At 33.1% G+C, this 17122-nt stretch overlaps 1 protein-coding gene across 1 annotated transcript in view; it reads right to left on the reverse strand.

The window, feature by feature from the left end:
• SUZ12 (SUZ12 polycomb repressive complex 2 subunit) overlaps positions 1–17122 on the reverse strand; it is a 29303-nt gene that overhangs the window by 8636 nt on the left and 3545 nt on the right. Inside the window, exons 4-9 of the mRNA XM_062591466.1 lie at positions 12087–12155; positions 8408–8457; positions 5164–5249; positions 3490–3721; positions 2710–2812; positions 1399–1504 (exon numbers count right to left, since the gene is read on the reverse strand). Coding sequence (XP_062447450.1) covers positions 1399–1504; positions 2710–2812; positions 3490–3721; positions 5164–5249; positions 8408–8457; positions 12087–12155 — 646 coding nt within the window. The remainder of the gene's footprint in view (positions 1–1398; positions 1505–2709; positions 2813–3489; positions 3722–5163; positions 5250–8407; positions 8458–12086; positions 12156–17122) is intronic.

The following is a 17122-nucleotide window of genomic DNA, read 5'->3' on the forward strand; positions in this document are numbered from 1 at the left end:
TGCAGTTCCCTGCACATTGCTATTTACACACACGTGCAGCCCACAGATGGATCTTTGTGAAACACTAAACAGTAAATAGTATAGGTCACAACCAGAACAAAAACAGGACTCACTAACCAGCCTGCTGCCAGTGTACTCTTCTTTCTCTTTCCACTCACACCAACCCCTAATTCTGCAGGCTAGTATTGTATATTAACACATGAGCTTAAAAAACACACCATCTGTGGTAGCAATACTGTTGTAATATTTTCCTGTGAATGTTCTTCTAATCCACTCACTTATCAAAATAATGAATACTACACAAATGGAAGACACATCCAGGTCAAGTCCAAACCCCTATTATCCAGGATCAGAGCATAAATTTGTGAATGAGATGTTTATTGTATTCAGGTCTTATTACTTTACTGAAAATCTGTTCGAAAAACAGAAACCCAGTGACAGTGTACGTATCAGATAGGGGTTATATATGCATTAGCCAGGTATATATTTTCTTCTCTTTGAGGTAGCATCTCCAGCTTGAAATGCTTTCCTCTTTCATTCTCCCACCTACAGAAGGTGACCATTTCCTCATCTCAGTCTAACAAAAGTTACACAAATTATATATATATTTTTGAAGTACATTTACATAAGTAGATGAACAAAATAATAGAGCTCTTATCTTGCTGTCTCATGAGTGGAATTTCTGCTACATACTTTGGCTCATCTTTACTTTTTTTCATGATTACATAATCATTGCTGATTCACAATTACTTTGAAACCACCTCAAAATTTTATGTTATTCTCCTCAAGTCACTTCCCACTGATACTCTCCCAAGACACAGAAGCATGGGACTATGCAAGTGCAACACCTTGCATTCAGTACCACTAGTGCTGACTCACTTCACTCCTCTGTTAACAATTCCTCTCTGAGCAAGTTTTTCCTCCTACGCTGACATCTCGTTTTCCTGTTATCACTAAATTTCATCAGCGTTCTCCTAATGTCTGTGAACAATCACACCTAAGATATCTTAAGTCTTGGATTCCTTTTTCTCCAAAATTTTTGCTTATGCAGTTTGTTTCTTTTTGCTTGTCCGACCCAAATTGATTACAGTAACTGACTTTGTTTTACAAGGAAATGTTAACAGATACTCTAGGTATGGCACTTGTCATCTTTTATTACCTTTGACTTTTAATTTGCCCAATTTTATGAGGCAATCTAATGGAATCAAACCTTTTCTAAACAAGAGCTAAATCCAAATATGCTTTCATATCTTGAAAGAGAAGTAGCATTTCCTGTTTAACTTAATCCATTTTCAAACTAACCACTGCTACATTTTGAATTTGTATTCCATTTTAATCATGATTATTTTAAAGTGAATAATCCTTGACGAGTTCTTCAGGTAATAAAACAGTCCATACCTTCCCATCAAGTATAGTTTCCCATGTTGCTCTTTTCTTGCTAATGGGACACTCTTCCATTTCCTGCATGGCCACTTCATATTCCCCATCTAGAAGCTGCAAGCGTCTGTCAACACAAAGTATGTATTATGAGTGAAGAAGCTCACTTTTATTTTTATTGTTTGCCGATTAAAATGTAGAATATATTTCAACATTTCCTCAAAACATTTCAAACCAACTTTTACGAAACTGAATGTAGTTCTTCAGGTAAATTTATTTAGTAACTATGCTTAAGCTTCTAGGTAAACATCATCCAGAATGAAAAAGCTATCTACTGTCAAACAGTAATTCAATCCCTCATCCAAATAATTCCAAAAGATACAAGAAAGCTAATGTTAATAAAAATTAGCATTATGATGGGAATCTTCAGGTGAATAAATAAAACTTTTCTTAAAAAACCCTACTCAAAATATGAATTTTCTAAAAACGTATTCGGATAAATAAGTACTTTGTCAGAATCATGGGGTAGGGAGGATATATTTTAAGTAGCTTTTTCTTGAATTGTGCTTCTATTATTGAAGAAATGATTTAGATACATATCTCCACCTGAGTTCTAGATTTCCCACAGATAGAACACTTACATTCATATGCTACATTTCCTTCTCAGCACAACAAACAGACTGTTTCTCATAGTAAACACCAGTATTTTGGTTGTTGCTGGTGCTACCAGCCCCCCCAGGACAAACAGCACAGTATCCGCTTACCAATAAATGGTATGCTGCTTATCTTCTCAGGATTATCTAATCAGGATTGCTCTAAGCTATGGCTAGGCCCACATTGCTCCTATCCCACCTTCTTTAAGTGTATTAGCTCATGTCAAGATAACAAATATAAAAACATTTCATCACGCTTAAAGTACCTGACAGAATAAGCTTATTATGATTTTAACTGCTTGTTTAAACACTTAAACAGTAACATTTCAAGTTATATAATATGTTTTTAATTTAAATAACTAGCACGTTATTCAAAGGAGCAATCTATGATTCTTAGGAACCCACCATAGTAATGGATGTGTTATTTAGATGCTAACAGAACAAGATCTGTGACTACATCAGGAAGAGGCTGGGTGGGGAGAAAATTATGCTATCAAATAAAAGGTAAGTAGCAACCACACTTTATGATTTTTTTTTCTTTTTAATTATGCTATCATTGGTTCATAACAAAACCACAGAAGTTACACCTGTCAAAAAAAAAAAAAAAGATTGACAAATTGAAGCAGATTAACAGCACAATCCTCAAGTTTTGGATTTCAAGTATTTTGGATAGTATTACCTGTTTTTATCAAATACAGTCATTTGTGCTACAAATGTCTTCTCCCCATCTTCACGATTTGAAGAGTTTCTTTTTCTTCTAGCTGGAAGCTCCTCATTGACATCTGTATATAATAAATATTGTATTCAATTAATATGCAGACAAATTCAAATGACTGAACAGTTTCCATGCAATTGTAAAGTAGAACTGGCTGTTGATTATGCCAGCTATGTGATATACAATGGAAAAGATGAAGAATTTAATTAACATTCCCAAGGTCAATGGAGGCAATGCTTAGCTGAAAAACAACCATGGTTTAGATATGTTCATGTATACTCATATTCCAGTCGTATTAATCTGTCAGCATAAAGAACGTGGGCTTTGGCCTTCCTCTTGTAGTTATAAAATGAAGTTTTTTTATTCTCCAGGTACTCTTCAAGGCTATAGTATTTATGATATAGCACACCATGCTTTGATATGATTATGAAAATAGCTCTATTAATATGTTTATAGAAACCACAGATTTCTCCTACATTACTCACCCCCACCAGTGTTGGCCCTCCCCTTGATCAGAAATTATTAAATTTGGTATTAGATTTACATAAAATTAGAAGCAAAGTTTCTAACTACCAACTATTGTTTTAGCCCTCTCTTGAAAAAAGCTGAAAAGGAATGAAAGGTAATTCAGTCACTTATTTACTACTGTCCTTCCCTGTGTCTGATCTACATGGCAGATTAAAACAACTGTATACAAGACTACAAGGTAAACCTTGCAAAACCATATTTAAAGATTGAAGTTACCGATGTTTTCATTAGTTTCACCATTGATCAGTCCATTAAATTCTCTTCTTCCTGGGCGAGTTACTCTGAATAATAATGAGTAAGACTTCACCATATGGCTGTTGCTTGGTTCAAATTCATTGCTGGAAACTGCAAGTGATGGGAAGTTGCCTGGTTTTATTTGGCTGAGGTCTGGATTTAAAGGCACCTGCTTTTTACCTGTAGGAACCTGTCTTATAGGACAACTGACATCCTGCAGGAAAACAAGAAAGCTATGGTTTAATTTTTCAGAACACAAAATGAAGACATTAAGTGTTAAATGTATATAATTTATGAATTGCATTTGTCCTGTTGTCTTATTGAAAATAAGCCTTTAACAGTTGTAAATAAATAAAAAAAATGGGGATAACAATCTCAGGTTTTAAATGTAAAAACAGATACTTGAAAGTGTAAATAAAACTGCTATTTTATAACCACTTCTGGCAGCAGCCATCTTTTTCGAAGTGATTAATGCTAACATGAGGCATTCAGAAAGACCACAGAGCAGTCATTAATGCTAATTTAATTCTGTTTACCTAAAGAAATTAGATGTTTTGGTTATACATATATTCCAAGGGCTTCCTATCTTCTCCTTCCAATATTACAAAGTGCACTTATGAGCTATCTGAGAGATAAAGAACCACTTACCTAGGATTTATTATATTCAGTATCTCTCAAATAGATCATGGAACACTGTAATATTGGAAAAACAAGGTAAGAAAGCCTAACTATGAAACTTGCAACAAAACATATTTAAAATAACCATCAGCACCTCTTAGTTTTACTGTATTTGTCCATACCATAGCAAGACAAAAAATTTGCTAGAAATAACATTAAACTCTTAAAATCACATCAAAACAGCTTGACACAACCGGGGAAAATACACGAAGTGCTGAGTGTAATACTTTTTTTTGTTGTTTAAAAATTACAGCTTGCATTACTGAGCCGCCCGTATTTCCACAGCACTGAGGATAATTTTCCCACTGCTGTGAAACAAACATAGCTAAAGCAGCAAGCAAATTCAAAGATGCTTAAAAAAGAAAAAAAAAGGTGTGTGTGTGAAAATTGTTTATGAGCTGTAGTATCTAAAATCTGCAATAGTTGAGATGATCAATGTAAAAACATAGTTACAGAAAAAAAAAGCAAGGAAAGAGATGGATGACGGTTGGCAGATGACTGAAGAATTCAAAATAATGACTTTTTCCTTTTTACTTCTAAATTGTAAAAGGTAGGCTATTTTATGAATTTGTGGGTGCCTAGTTTACTTAAGCCTCTGGACATCAAAACAGAATTAATAGATTAATTAGAAATAAGAATTTAGTTTAAAAGTGGTATATTAAAAAAAAGGAGTGAAAAATAGAGGAGACTGAAATTTTCAATGAATGAGTATGACTTACAAGCAAACAAAATTCAGTTAAAATACAGCAGAATGCTTTTGCAAAACTTCCAGTCATTTCTCACAGAATACAGCAAACCCCATACGTATTTGTTTAAGAATCTCTTACCCAGTCAATAGAAAACTACAGACTAGTTGTAAATAAATTTCAGGGCTAAATTCTTTCAGCATCATTTCACCATTAGCTTCTAATATGTTCTATAATTAAGTAAACCTTCTGCTTTAACATATATATTAATAGTTGGTCAAATCACTTTTACCTTTCGCTTCTTGTGGCAAACTTTCACAAGCAGTACTTCCAGGGTTACAGAATTTTGTTCATTCTCTGAGTTTTGTGATGGCTTATCTAAACAGAAAAATATTATAAGTTCTGAAAAGATGAAAGTCTATTCAATGTTGTAAAACCACATGAAAACTTTTTTTTTTCACTGTAGTGACTTTCAGACACACAAGCCTCCAGTCAAATTCTAAATCTCAAACTTAATGCAAGTTCCCACTTGAGAACATATCCTACCTAATTATTTTACTACTACCAAATTAAAAGCATCAGCACAGTAATCTTTAATGTTTAAAAGAATAAGGTCACTAGCTTTGGCTCTATTTGCTTTCTTTCTTTCTTCTGTTCCACAAAAATAAAACAACTAACAAAAAAGGAAACTCAATTCTAGAACTGGAGTTATGGAGATGGACTGTGAAGACAACCCACTTGCCAAAAAACAGCATACACTATACATGCGAATGAATGTATGTTACAGGTAAAAACTAACTTAAGCTTCTGTGCAGGTTCATAAAACAGCCCAAAAACGTATTACAAGATGAACCAGGTAAAAATCTTTTGTAGCAGAGAGAAAGGATAAGGGCAGAGTCAAGAAAAGTCAGAAGACACTAGTTACAGATGAGTGAAATTATTTCCTATTCAATTCTTATTTACGGCTTATAAACCTAGAATTTGGTGTTCAGAACTTAAGACCCAAATGCTATCAGCTAGAAAAATAAACAACAAATTCAGATTATGCAAGATTAAGCCCATGCAGAATACTTGTCAAAAGACTCTTGCAGGAACTTGAAAAAAAAAAGAAGTCTTTGAAAATAAGATTTAGCTTCACACTCAATGTCTGTGCTATAAATTTCTGAGAGCCAAGAATCTTCAAGATGGCTACGACCAGCAGCGTTATCAGCAACGCCAATTAAGAACTGCCTTTCAAACTGAATTTCACTGTACACTAAGAGAACCTTTTGCCATGTGAGTTTTAACTCAAATAAGCATATTAATCTGGAAATGTGCTACTATACAGAAAACAAAAATTCTTAAACTTTATTATACATTTGGTTAAAAAACAAACAAACAAAAAAACCCCAAAACCCAGCAAAACCAGAATGGCTGTTTATGAAGCTACTTCTGCTCTTTTAGAGCCTTATAAACATCATTTTGGGCTCACATACATTTTAAAGCACAACAGCTTCAGCTTAGTCCAGATTACAAAGAATCTGATATTGAACGAAATACTTGGTTACACTCAACAGAAGTAAACAGAAAAGCCTTAGCATACTAAAGACATCTTAACTCATGTCTCTTCACTTGCTTTCCTCCTGACACTTTATCCACATTGAAAAAATATTGCCTTTCAGCTAAAAATTCCAGTAACTCATCTTAAAGAGACACCAGCAGTTTTAGGAAGCAGATGGATTTTTTTCTTTTTTTTCCCCCTCCAATTTTTATACAAGACTTCAAAAATATAAGTCTTCTCTTAGCAAATGTAAAAAATTCTGAAAAAGATCTATAAATCACAGTTCTATGAGTTTATATCCAAACAAATAAGCATGTAAGTGTCAGCTCCATTAAAGTATCTTCTATATTTAAATACTCAGTATAGTGTGCACTGCTTATGCTAGTGATATTATTTTACATGGCATAAACCATTATCATGATCTCACTGCATATATATTCTCCAGGAGAATGAAGGTTTTCATAGTTAACTGTATATACAATCTTACATTATTATAAGTTATAAAGTATACTATGTAACTTATATGTAACTCACATAATCTAAACATTCCAAAACACACAAAAGGCCATCAAATATATTATCACTTTGAAAATCTAGTACAGTCTACATTTATAGAAGACTACATTGTAAGGGAAAATTAACATGAAAGACAAGGTCTGGTAGAAGAATCTGCAGAACATTTATCTATCCACTAGGTTTTTTAAACACCATACATGAGGTTTACTGTTAGATATCCTCTTGGAAGAACCAGACTTTGAAGACATATTTGCTTTTAAGATGCATCAATACACTTTATGTTCACTATGTTTTATTCTATGCTTCTCTATTCTTATCACCAGCTACCCAAAACACCCTTCTCTTGAGGTTTCCCAGCTAAAGCATTAAAGGAAACATAACACGAAGTTCCCGAGAGCAGAAACAAGATGAATACTACCCAGTGAGACCAGCGTATTTTGAAATTCCAGAGCACAATGATCTTTAATCATGAGAATGTGAAGAACTTTCTCAGAACAAAATTACAGTTGAATAGAGAAGTAATTCTGAAATATCGACTTTTGCAAGTGTAACTTTCACACTTCTTACTGAGCAGATTTGTTTAATCACAAAATACTTTAAGGGAACATGACAGCTTCCAGATCAGAACATACAATCTGTTACATGGCCTCAAGTACTTTTTAAATCCAAAAACTTAAGACTTCATTCAAGATATTTTTAACTGAAAGATTAGAAATACTAGTTTATTTCAATGGATAAGCAGCTGAGTTAATTTTCTTATTTGCAGGTAAGTAAAAAGACAGTGAATTTACTCATGCTTACACAGCATAAAGGAGGAAATTGTTGCTTTCGTTAAATGAATAGAACTCCACATTCTGGACCTGATAGTCCAGTATTCAGAGGTAACCATTTTGAGAGGTAATGCTGAATATCATACAGAAAGGCACAATAAAACAACTGCAAGTCACTAATACATGATTTCAGTTCCTTTTATAAATCCTGATACGGACTTTGTCTTACTTCTAGCCTCTACCTGATACTATTTATTCTCATACTACTATTTTAAATTCCAAAGCATTGAATCTACTACTTGAAGGGGTTTTTTTCCTGATCTTTTTTAATCTACTTCAAATTCCCAAGTCACATTTTCATAGAACCACTTTCTTCAGGAACTTCAAGATCTATTAAAAAAGTTTGAATGGATTGCGACCTGAAGTATTTATCAAACAATCACTCTGTTTTGACTAAAGCCCTGGAAGGCTTATTTACATAACATTAAATGTTTTAGCATATTTGTAAAGCATATACAGTGAAAAGCTACACAATTTTCAGTTGTTAAAAATGCAATTTAAAGCACTGCAATTAATGGGACAATTGAGCATGAAGAAAAAAATCTGTATCCAAAGCAGAGATTATAACATACTAAATATTCCCTTCACAATCTATACTAATTTCAAAAGCGCTATACAAGATAATAGTATGATTAATTTTGCAAACATACCATTTTTATGGAAGAAACCAGTAAACGTGAGTTGCAAATGAGCAGACAAGCTAAACAGAAAAAAGAAATTGTGTGTTAGAACAAGCATTTTGCTCTTCACAGCAGACACTCGCTTCACTGATTTTCAGGACAGATCTACAATGTGAAGGAGAACCATAATGAGGAAGTCCATCCTTCTAACTGCTTGGAAACTGCTAAGGTACAGTAGGTATAAGGCTGCAATGGATGCAGTTATAGACAGGTCTTCTCTTTGCAAACTGAATGATTCTTTTTCTCTAATCCATTACTTCAGCCACAGAACGGTAAAGGTTTTCACACAATAGTAAAAGCATACTGTCTGAAGCGCGCACAAGATCTTCCCTTATTTCCTAGATATTCATCAACAGCAGAGACATTTTGATGAAATTTTCCAGTACTTCAGCCTGAGGCATGTATCTACTATTGAAGTTTTAATCCAAGTATTAATCCAAGTATCTGAAGTTTGGTAAGCAGAATCTTCACAATGGAGAAGCTAGATAGCCTTAGTAATAGTCTGCCAGTCACATCTAGTCCATAATGCCCCTAAAATACTCAATCAAAATAATAGTTATATCTATTTCATTTCAGAGTCCTGCAGCTTACAGCTTTGATCATTCTGTGACTGCAGACACATTAATTCAAATTGTTAATCTCAGAATACATTTTAGTTCAAAGCAAGTATTCATAACCCAAAATTTAAAAGGACCTCAAAAGTGCTTTTTTTTTTAATCATTTCTAAAGTAGAGTATTGACAAAATATTGTCCATTGCACCAGAACACCAAGTACAATTTAAGTATCTTCACTAACTTTTCAAAAAGACACATCCTGACATTCAACATCTATTTTTAAACACATTCCTCAAATACTGAGGTGATTGGTATTTCTTGCCATACTAAAGTTTCAGAAGGTGCCCAACAGCTTTAACATTCAAAAAATTACATCTATACCAGCTCGCATCATTTATTCATACTACTTTTCCAGATCAGTGCCAAACAATTTCAAGCACAACTTTTAGTTTTGAAAATGTAAAATTCATAAGATTATAATCTGATTATTTTGTTTCAACCTGATCAGAAAACAACTCTTAACGGGATATTTACCTAGTAAGGGTCCACAATATGGAATATAACACAGTTAAATCAAGTAATAAATAGTAAATCTATAAAACATCTAGAACTCAAATTATAAATTAAACTATATCTAGTATAGTTGCTTCTGAGCACTCTATAGAGTAGTTGGTAAAGAAAAAAAATCCACAAGACTCATCTAAATAGGTCTTTGCATATTTCAGCAATTTAGTCTTTCAACGTCTGTTTTTGTTTTATAATTTCAGAAGATTCGTATTTCCTGATTCATTTAGTGACTTGTATAGAAGAGTTTACATTATCTACAAACTTTCTACCAAAAAAGAACATAAAGCCAACATGGAAGAGTAAAACGGGTATGTAACTGAACTGTGTAGATCAGAACAAAATTATTCTGGAAATCTTACAATGATTTGGTTAATTTCCATCATATATACTTTCACAAAAAAAGTTAGGTAATTCATTTTTTAACTAGATCATATATAAAGAATATAGCTTTTTCAAGCTAAAAAATACTGTCATCCATCATACTAACTACTCAAAAATTCTAAACACATTACTTGCTAAGTCACTTCTCCACTAACTTGCATGGTATTGATTTCTGTTAATGATTACAGATTTAATATCAAATCAACTTACGAATTTGTAATAGCCATAAAAACATTGCGAGAATGAAACATCACAAGTTAAGTACTAGAAGTGTTACAAATTAGGAAAAAAATAGAATCAAAAGTGTTATGAGAATAACTGCACTGAAATTACCACATGCACTTACAGCTGCTGAGGATATAAAAATCCTTCATAATAGTATTCACTATATTTCTTGAGTGCTTACAATAGTAATTATACTGTTATTAGGATTCATATGCCTAAAAGTTTACTTCCCCCCTCCAACTTGTCCGACCTAACAACCATTTTGTCTACTTACAAGCCTTGGTTCATTTATCTCCTTTGATCACCTCAGTACAACTCTGACAGTATATTAATAGCTTTCAAAGGACACTAACATTTACGGTCAAGGCCTAACAGAGAGGGCTATCTTACGCTGAAAGTCAAAGTACTTGATTATCTTTCCTCAATTCTATGAAGCAAATTGAACTTAAGTATATACTCCATACAAAAAACTTAAGTATGCTTATGTCTAAAGAGAGGTACTGGGTTATTTACTTTTATTTTTAAGACTGCAAATGACAAAACTTGAAAGATTAGAGGGCTTTTTTCCCACTTTAACTTGTCTAGTTGACAGCACTTTGCAAATAGTTGTTTTTCATTCATTTAAATTTGAATGCATTATTACTCTGAAGAAAGGGGGAAGAAAAGCTAGCAATCCTCTGTATGCACCAACACCAATAAGATGCATCTCATCTCACTTTAAGGTTCCCAAAATACATTTCCCAGAAGTGAAACAGCAGTTACCCATCAAGTACAGAAAAACAAAATGACTGTGCATTTCATAGCATTTTATTTCAACACTAGGAAATGTGTCAAGAAACAACAGACTAAGTATTTGCTATGTCATCTTTTCCCCATCATTACAAGGACAGACTATGTTGAAAATGAAATGAAATGCAGCACACCCAATTTCACATCTCCACTGAACTTTGACTTTCGCCAAATACAATACTGCAAACTCAGCAAGAGTTCACATCTCAAATACTTTTTCTGAAGTGGAATAAGATAACCTGGCAAAATACTAGCTTTATCCAACAGTAAAACTAAGTGCATCGTATAATTAAGAAAGTAAATTGAGGAAAAAGTTATGATTAAAAATACAATAGATTCCAGTATAATTATAATTTAACAATTAGCATTTATAGAGTAAGCATTTTTTCTGAAGCAACAATTCTACATTGAATTAAAAATTGAAACTATTCAACCATTTATGAAAGAGGGAAGTTTATTATTCTTCCTGCTTCTCCCAAAAATTCAAAATTCAGCTAGAGGAACTGTGCAAAGTATCAGATATATAAGGTTAGAGTCCAAGAAAAATCTCAGACTAAACCTTATTTCTCACTAAAAAAATTCAAATGGAAAGTTGTAGATCTTGTAATGTTTATTAAAAAGATTTTATAAATGGTTACTATATTGTGGCTTGAGAAAGATAAGGATATGAAAGATGTCACTGACCAAAAGCAAAGGTAAGCAGTTCTGTAATAAACACCTTTTAAGTATTTTAAAAGATACAATAACATTTTTTGAGTAACTCTGAATATAAACTTAAAAATAGCAAATCTACAATTATATAAACTCCAAGTATTAGAATTTCAAGTTATTTTCCACAGCTTTTTTTTTTTTCAACACACACAAATCAGGTACTGACACAGCTGAGAGCCTTAAAAAAAGAGGGCAAATATCTATTTCAGGTTTCTACACAAGTTTCAAAAAAGGAAAATACAAATGTCAAAAAAAAATTGCTTTCCTCCAAGTTTGCAAGTGATTAGTACATGTACATATTTTAAAGTTTATTAAGCAATTTCAAAAGGCAGGATTTTTACTTCTAATTATTCACATTCTTGTTGATTTAACATGCACACATGCTCATTTGCACATACATACATATATATATGCAGAATACCTGTGAGATTCTTGTTCTCCCTTCATTTTCTCTACTTTTGATAACATGTCATCTACTTTGAATGTTTTCCTGTGAAAAAAGAGCAGAAAGAGTAAGTTTCACATAGCTGCTATTCTCATAGCATAGCAAGAAAATTCATTCAGTCTAACTTTGATTCACTTGATTTTATACCTAAAACTGTCTATATACAATCTTAGCTTTCTATCCAAAACACCCTTTCTAGACTTTTTAAGACGGGCTAGTATCACAACGGTGTCACAAGAATGCAGCTACAATGCTGCATTTTAAATAGGATCAAAATAACATCAATAATTAGAAACAGACCATTCAAAAATAATCATACTGTTTTAAGACATGTAATTTAACAGCATCATATTCAAATGTTGTTATACATGTATCTAATATTTCAGCTTTACTCAGAAAAAAATCCTTCACATCTTAGTGAGGCTTATGCCAACTACATAGGTACAAGTTAGCTCTCTAGTCACTACTTTGAATCTTGGTCATAATTACGAAAAACACTTAGAAGCCTTTTTGATATTTAGGTTTTGAATACTGTTTTGTCTGATAAGGTTTTTTCTCCACAAAGGTACATTAAATGGACACAAAACAAAGAGCAATGTACTTCTGAAGCCATTTGTTGAGTGCATTCATACAAAACACTGAGGGGGGGGGGGGAAACATGACTGCCACGTAGCAAGAAATAATCACTTCCTATCATTTCTCTCACTAAGTCTAACAATATCAGTCCATCCATGCTCCTATGTTCAGCCTGTTCTACTATATGTACCCAATATGATTAAATGCTCGTTGCTAAATAAAGTTCACTCATGAACAGAGGCTATTGAATAGTTTCCAGTGCAGTCTTTCAATTTCTCTTTAAAGGAAAATTAATATTTGGCCCTGGATGTCAACAAAATTGCATAAGACTGGACCGACAGTGCAACAGTAGCGAGGACATTCTTGCTTTGTATCTTATTCCCTAAACAAACCCAAGAATAACAAACACAAGCTGTGGCCAAATTTCTTACCAAAATGAGGGGGCACTGTCTACACCCATAAATCTCGAGCGAAGAAAGGCTGTGACTTCATACATTGTTTACATTCAGCATCTAATACATCTGAATGATTTCCTTACAGATCAAACAGCCACGCAGCAGCACTGAACAAGAAACCCTACATAAGTGCAGGGCTGCAGTCAGGTAACAAAACCAACTATTTTGTGTAGTAAACCCAAAGTTGTGCTCAGCCTAAGGTTTATAAAGACAACAGATTCATGAAGTGACTCACCTCTACTACAGAAGAGATTATGAAAATGAACATCGCGATGCTCAACTTTATAGCAAGACATGTTAAAAAACGGGCAAATTGTTGAAAGTTTTGGATTCTAAGGTAAAATATACTAGTCTTGATGCACACCTTAAGGTTATCAAAATTAGCTACTGCTCTGCACAACAGCAAGTAGCACATTTATTTTTGGAAGGCTACTGGGTGAGCCTACCAAGTCAAACTGGGACTACTGCTCAGACTAGAGAATTGCTTAAAACACAGCTCTAGAGCAAAATTCAGCCATGACCTTGAATATGGCCTTGAAACTGGCTATAAGACATGTTTTGAGATGCGGGAAGGTTTATCTTTGATATGGTATACTAATACCTGACATGGCTTGCAGTTCGTATTTGTGAGTATTACTAATCAGAAAAGAACAATGATTCAACCTTTCCAAATGTCAAATTCAGGTTAGTCAAGACAAACTCAAGACAAGAAAAGGCTCTTAATCTTTCAGAAAAAGCAACAACAAAAATAACCAGCAATCAATAAATAAAAACCCAGTGAATCAGATGTGTTGCATTTGTATTAAATTTATAAGAACATAAAAACATGAAAATTCTTTTAAACTAGATTACTATTCATTTCATCATATTCCCAATTCAATCATAACAGACAAAAATGAATGTTTATGATAATTGATCCTAGTACCCAAGATTTTAAAACAGCATTTACTGGTGCTACAAGTATGTGCATCTTGCACATTCCTTTCTCCACCCACTCTTATTCCAGTCAGGCACAGCGATAATTAACAAAGTATTAAAAGTCACATCATAGCATGCCATTACTCTGCCAATAAATAAAAATATATATATATTCCTTCATGCAAACACTTTATGGGAAGCCAGTATTATAAACAGAGTTAGTATCTTTCTCGAACTCCATCATTTGGTCTAATAGATAGTAACATCTAAAGAAAGACTAACATGCCAGAAGCCCATCTCAGGTCTTATCAATGACCACTTTACAAAAATATATCACCTCTCAAAAAAATTTGCAAAATTTTTTCTTTTTAAACAATACAGACTATTAGCCCAAGTTGACACATGCCCATTATTTTATTACATATTAATTCTTATCTTCATTTTAAGCATCTTGGTCATCACAAATATTCTTAGTACAAAACATACAGACCAACATCAATGGATACTTTCTTGGTAAAAATGCAATTTTACTTCCCTACCTCCAAGTGATAAATTTGTCTGGCATTTTTCTCAGACTACTGTAGAGCTAGAGATAAAAGATGTGGAGCTATAATTACTATTGTGATAGTTAAGTTGTATCAAGCTTGGAAATAACTTTTGTTTATCATATGATACTGTTTACTGAAATGGCAGTGAACACAATGAACAGCAATAAAAAATGGCAAAATTAAGAAGTCTCGGAAAACAAATTATACGCATATACTGTAGCAGTCAATATAAGCAGGATAATGATGCATTTTCAAAATATATTTCTTTGCAAATAGAACTCCACTAACACTTTTACACTATTCTGAAGCTAGGTACATGAAGTCTTCCAAATATAAGCCTCAGGAAGACCTCCAACTCCACTTTGTGTCTTCTCCTCTTTTAAAACCTCTTGTTCATTAAAATGACAGGACCAGATGTTAACTATTCCTATTGAATGGCAACTAAGGCCTTTTACACTTTTAAAAGTGTTTGCCAGTATAGACCTGCCAACAACAATCCTGCTAACCTTCTGGGGAAATTCAGCTGAAGTTGTTTTGCCACAACTCCTTCAGTCAGAGCCCTTATTACATCTAAATAGTTAAAGCTACATTTAAGCCACACCTTTCACCAGTTTAACTAGACTGCTGAGGAGAAGGACCATAGGATTAACAGAGCATGGAAAGATTTGAGAGGGTTGATTGGGGGCAGGGTGTATGCCACAGGTAAGAACGCCACACACTGACAACTGATTTCTGTTTTTTTTTTCCCCCAACAAACATCCAGGAAACTACACTAGCTTACTTCTGTTGTATTACTTTTTTTTTTTTTTTTTTTTTAAGAAAATATACTGAAATGTTTTACTTCATTCTTCCTAGATCTAATTACCAAATTGATTTCAATAAGTCAATATTTTCAAAAAACAAGCAAGTGAAATGGCCATTAATATGTCTGTTATGGATCAAAACAGTATCTAAATAAAATCATAGTTCTAAACCAGAGTATTATGGCCATTAGTAAAAATCAATATATTTCAAAGAGAAACTAAGCATTTACTTGTGCAGCTGAGGAACAGGAATTTGGAACAGTGGACAACACAATGTACATGCAAAATACCACTTGTTTCCCAGCAACTATAGGAGACATCCAAAGAAATAGAACAAGATTCAGGTAAAAGAAGAACATATGCTTATCATTCAACTATTATTTAGTGTAAATAGTAAGTTAGAACATATTTCTGTTGCACAGTTTGAAAAGGATATAGTTTCAGATACTTAGGCGACTTGCAAAAAAAAAAAAAACTAAACATTATTTCTTAAAATTTTGCTCTGCCTGTTTTAAAATAAATGGACAATTCACTTCAGTAATTGTTGGGAAAAAAAAACCCAGCAACTTCAAGTCAAAAAAAATCCAACCAAAGGTCAGAAAATATCCAAGACACATCAAGAAACAAAGTATCTCAAGTTGTACATTACTGGTACAATTTTAAGACAAAGGTAGCTGCAAGATTTACAACAAATGACTCCTTATTCCAGAATGGCAAGAATATTACCCAAAACAATAGTCAAGAGATACAAGAATACCAAATATAGCCTCTTCAATTTAAGTAGAATGTAAGTTCTACTGCTCAACAGATAATCCAAAAGTTATCTTACTTGGATACAGGTAAGTTTTAAATTTTAGTTGTCCATATAATCAAATTTTATTGCTATTCTTTGAACATTTATGATTAAGTATTTCAGTGTCATAGCAACTGTTTCCAAGCAATAAGAACTTCAGTGTTAAAAATATTTTAAAAGTCTTTAAGCTACAAAAACCCCAAAGTATAATGACTGATTTTCAGTGTGAAGGGGGGAAAAAAACATAGAAGAACTTTGAAATTGCACTAAAAATTACACACACTTGTATCACGCACTTTTCAGTCCACAGTATTTCTGTATTTTACAGCCATTTAACATGCAGCCATAGCACCCTTAGATGAGCTGGATGACTGTTTTGCAGTGTTAAAACCGAAGCTCATTTCTCATATATCCAATTCAAAGCAATCTTTTGAAGCTAAGTATTTGCTGGACTTTTTTTGTAAAATGCTATAAACCAACCTCTTGCATTTTTTCAACTGTTCAAATAATTATGGATAATACTAATACTAGTAGTATACTGGCTCTTTCCAAGACAATTTAACAAAACTGATAAGTTATTTTAAAATAAGTGGTAAAGTGACCATTTAAATTAGAATGTTCCATATAATTAAGATTAAGCACCATTGATTTCATAAACCTTGAAGTTAGGTCTTTGAGTTTTTTGCCCTCTCTCCTCCCCCTTCCCAATATTTTTCCCCCAAGAGGAAAGCAAGCTTCAAGAATTAGGTTAGGATCCTGCAGATAGTTATAAACATTTGAGTACTCCCAATATTAATTGAAGTCACAAGCCTAAAGTTATACACATGCTTAACAATGCAGAAGAAAGTTCCTAGATCTCAGAAAAGTGAGATTTCTGAAGCTCTTCAAAAGCAAAATTAACGTTTTACACTCCATCTGA

Source organism: Rhea pennata, chromosome 19 (genome assembly GCF_028389875.1).
Source record: "Rhea pennata isolate bPtePen1 chromosome 19, bPtePen1.pri, whole genome shotgun sequence".
NCBI lineage: Eukaryota > Metazoa > Chordata > Aves > Rheiformes > Rheidae > Rhea > Rhea pennata.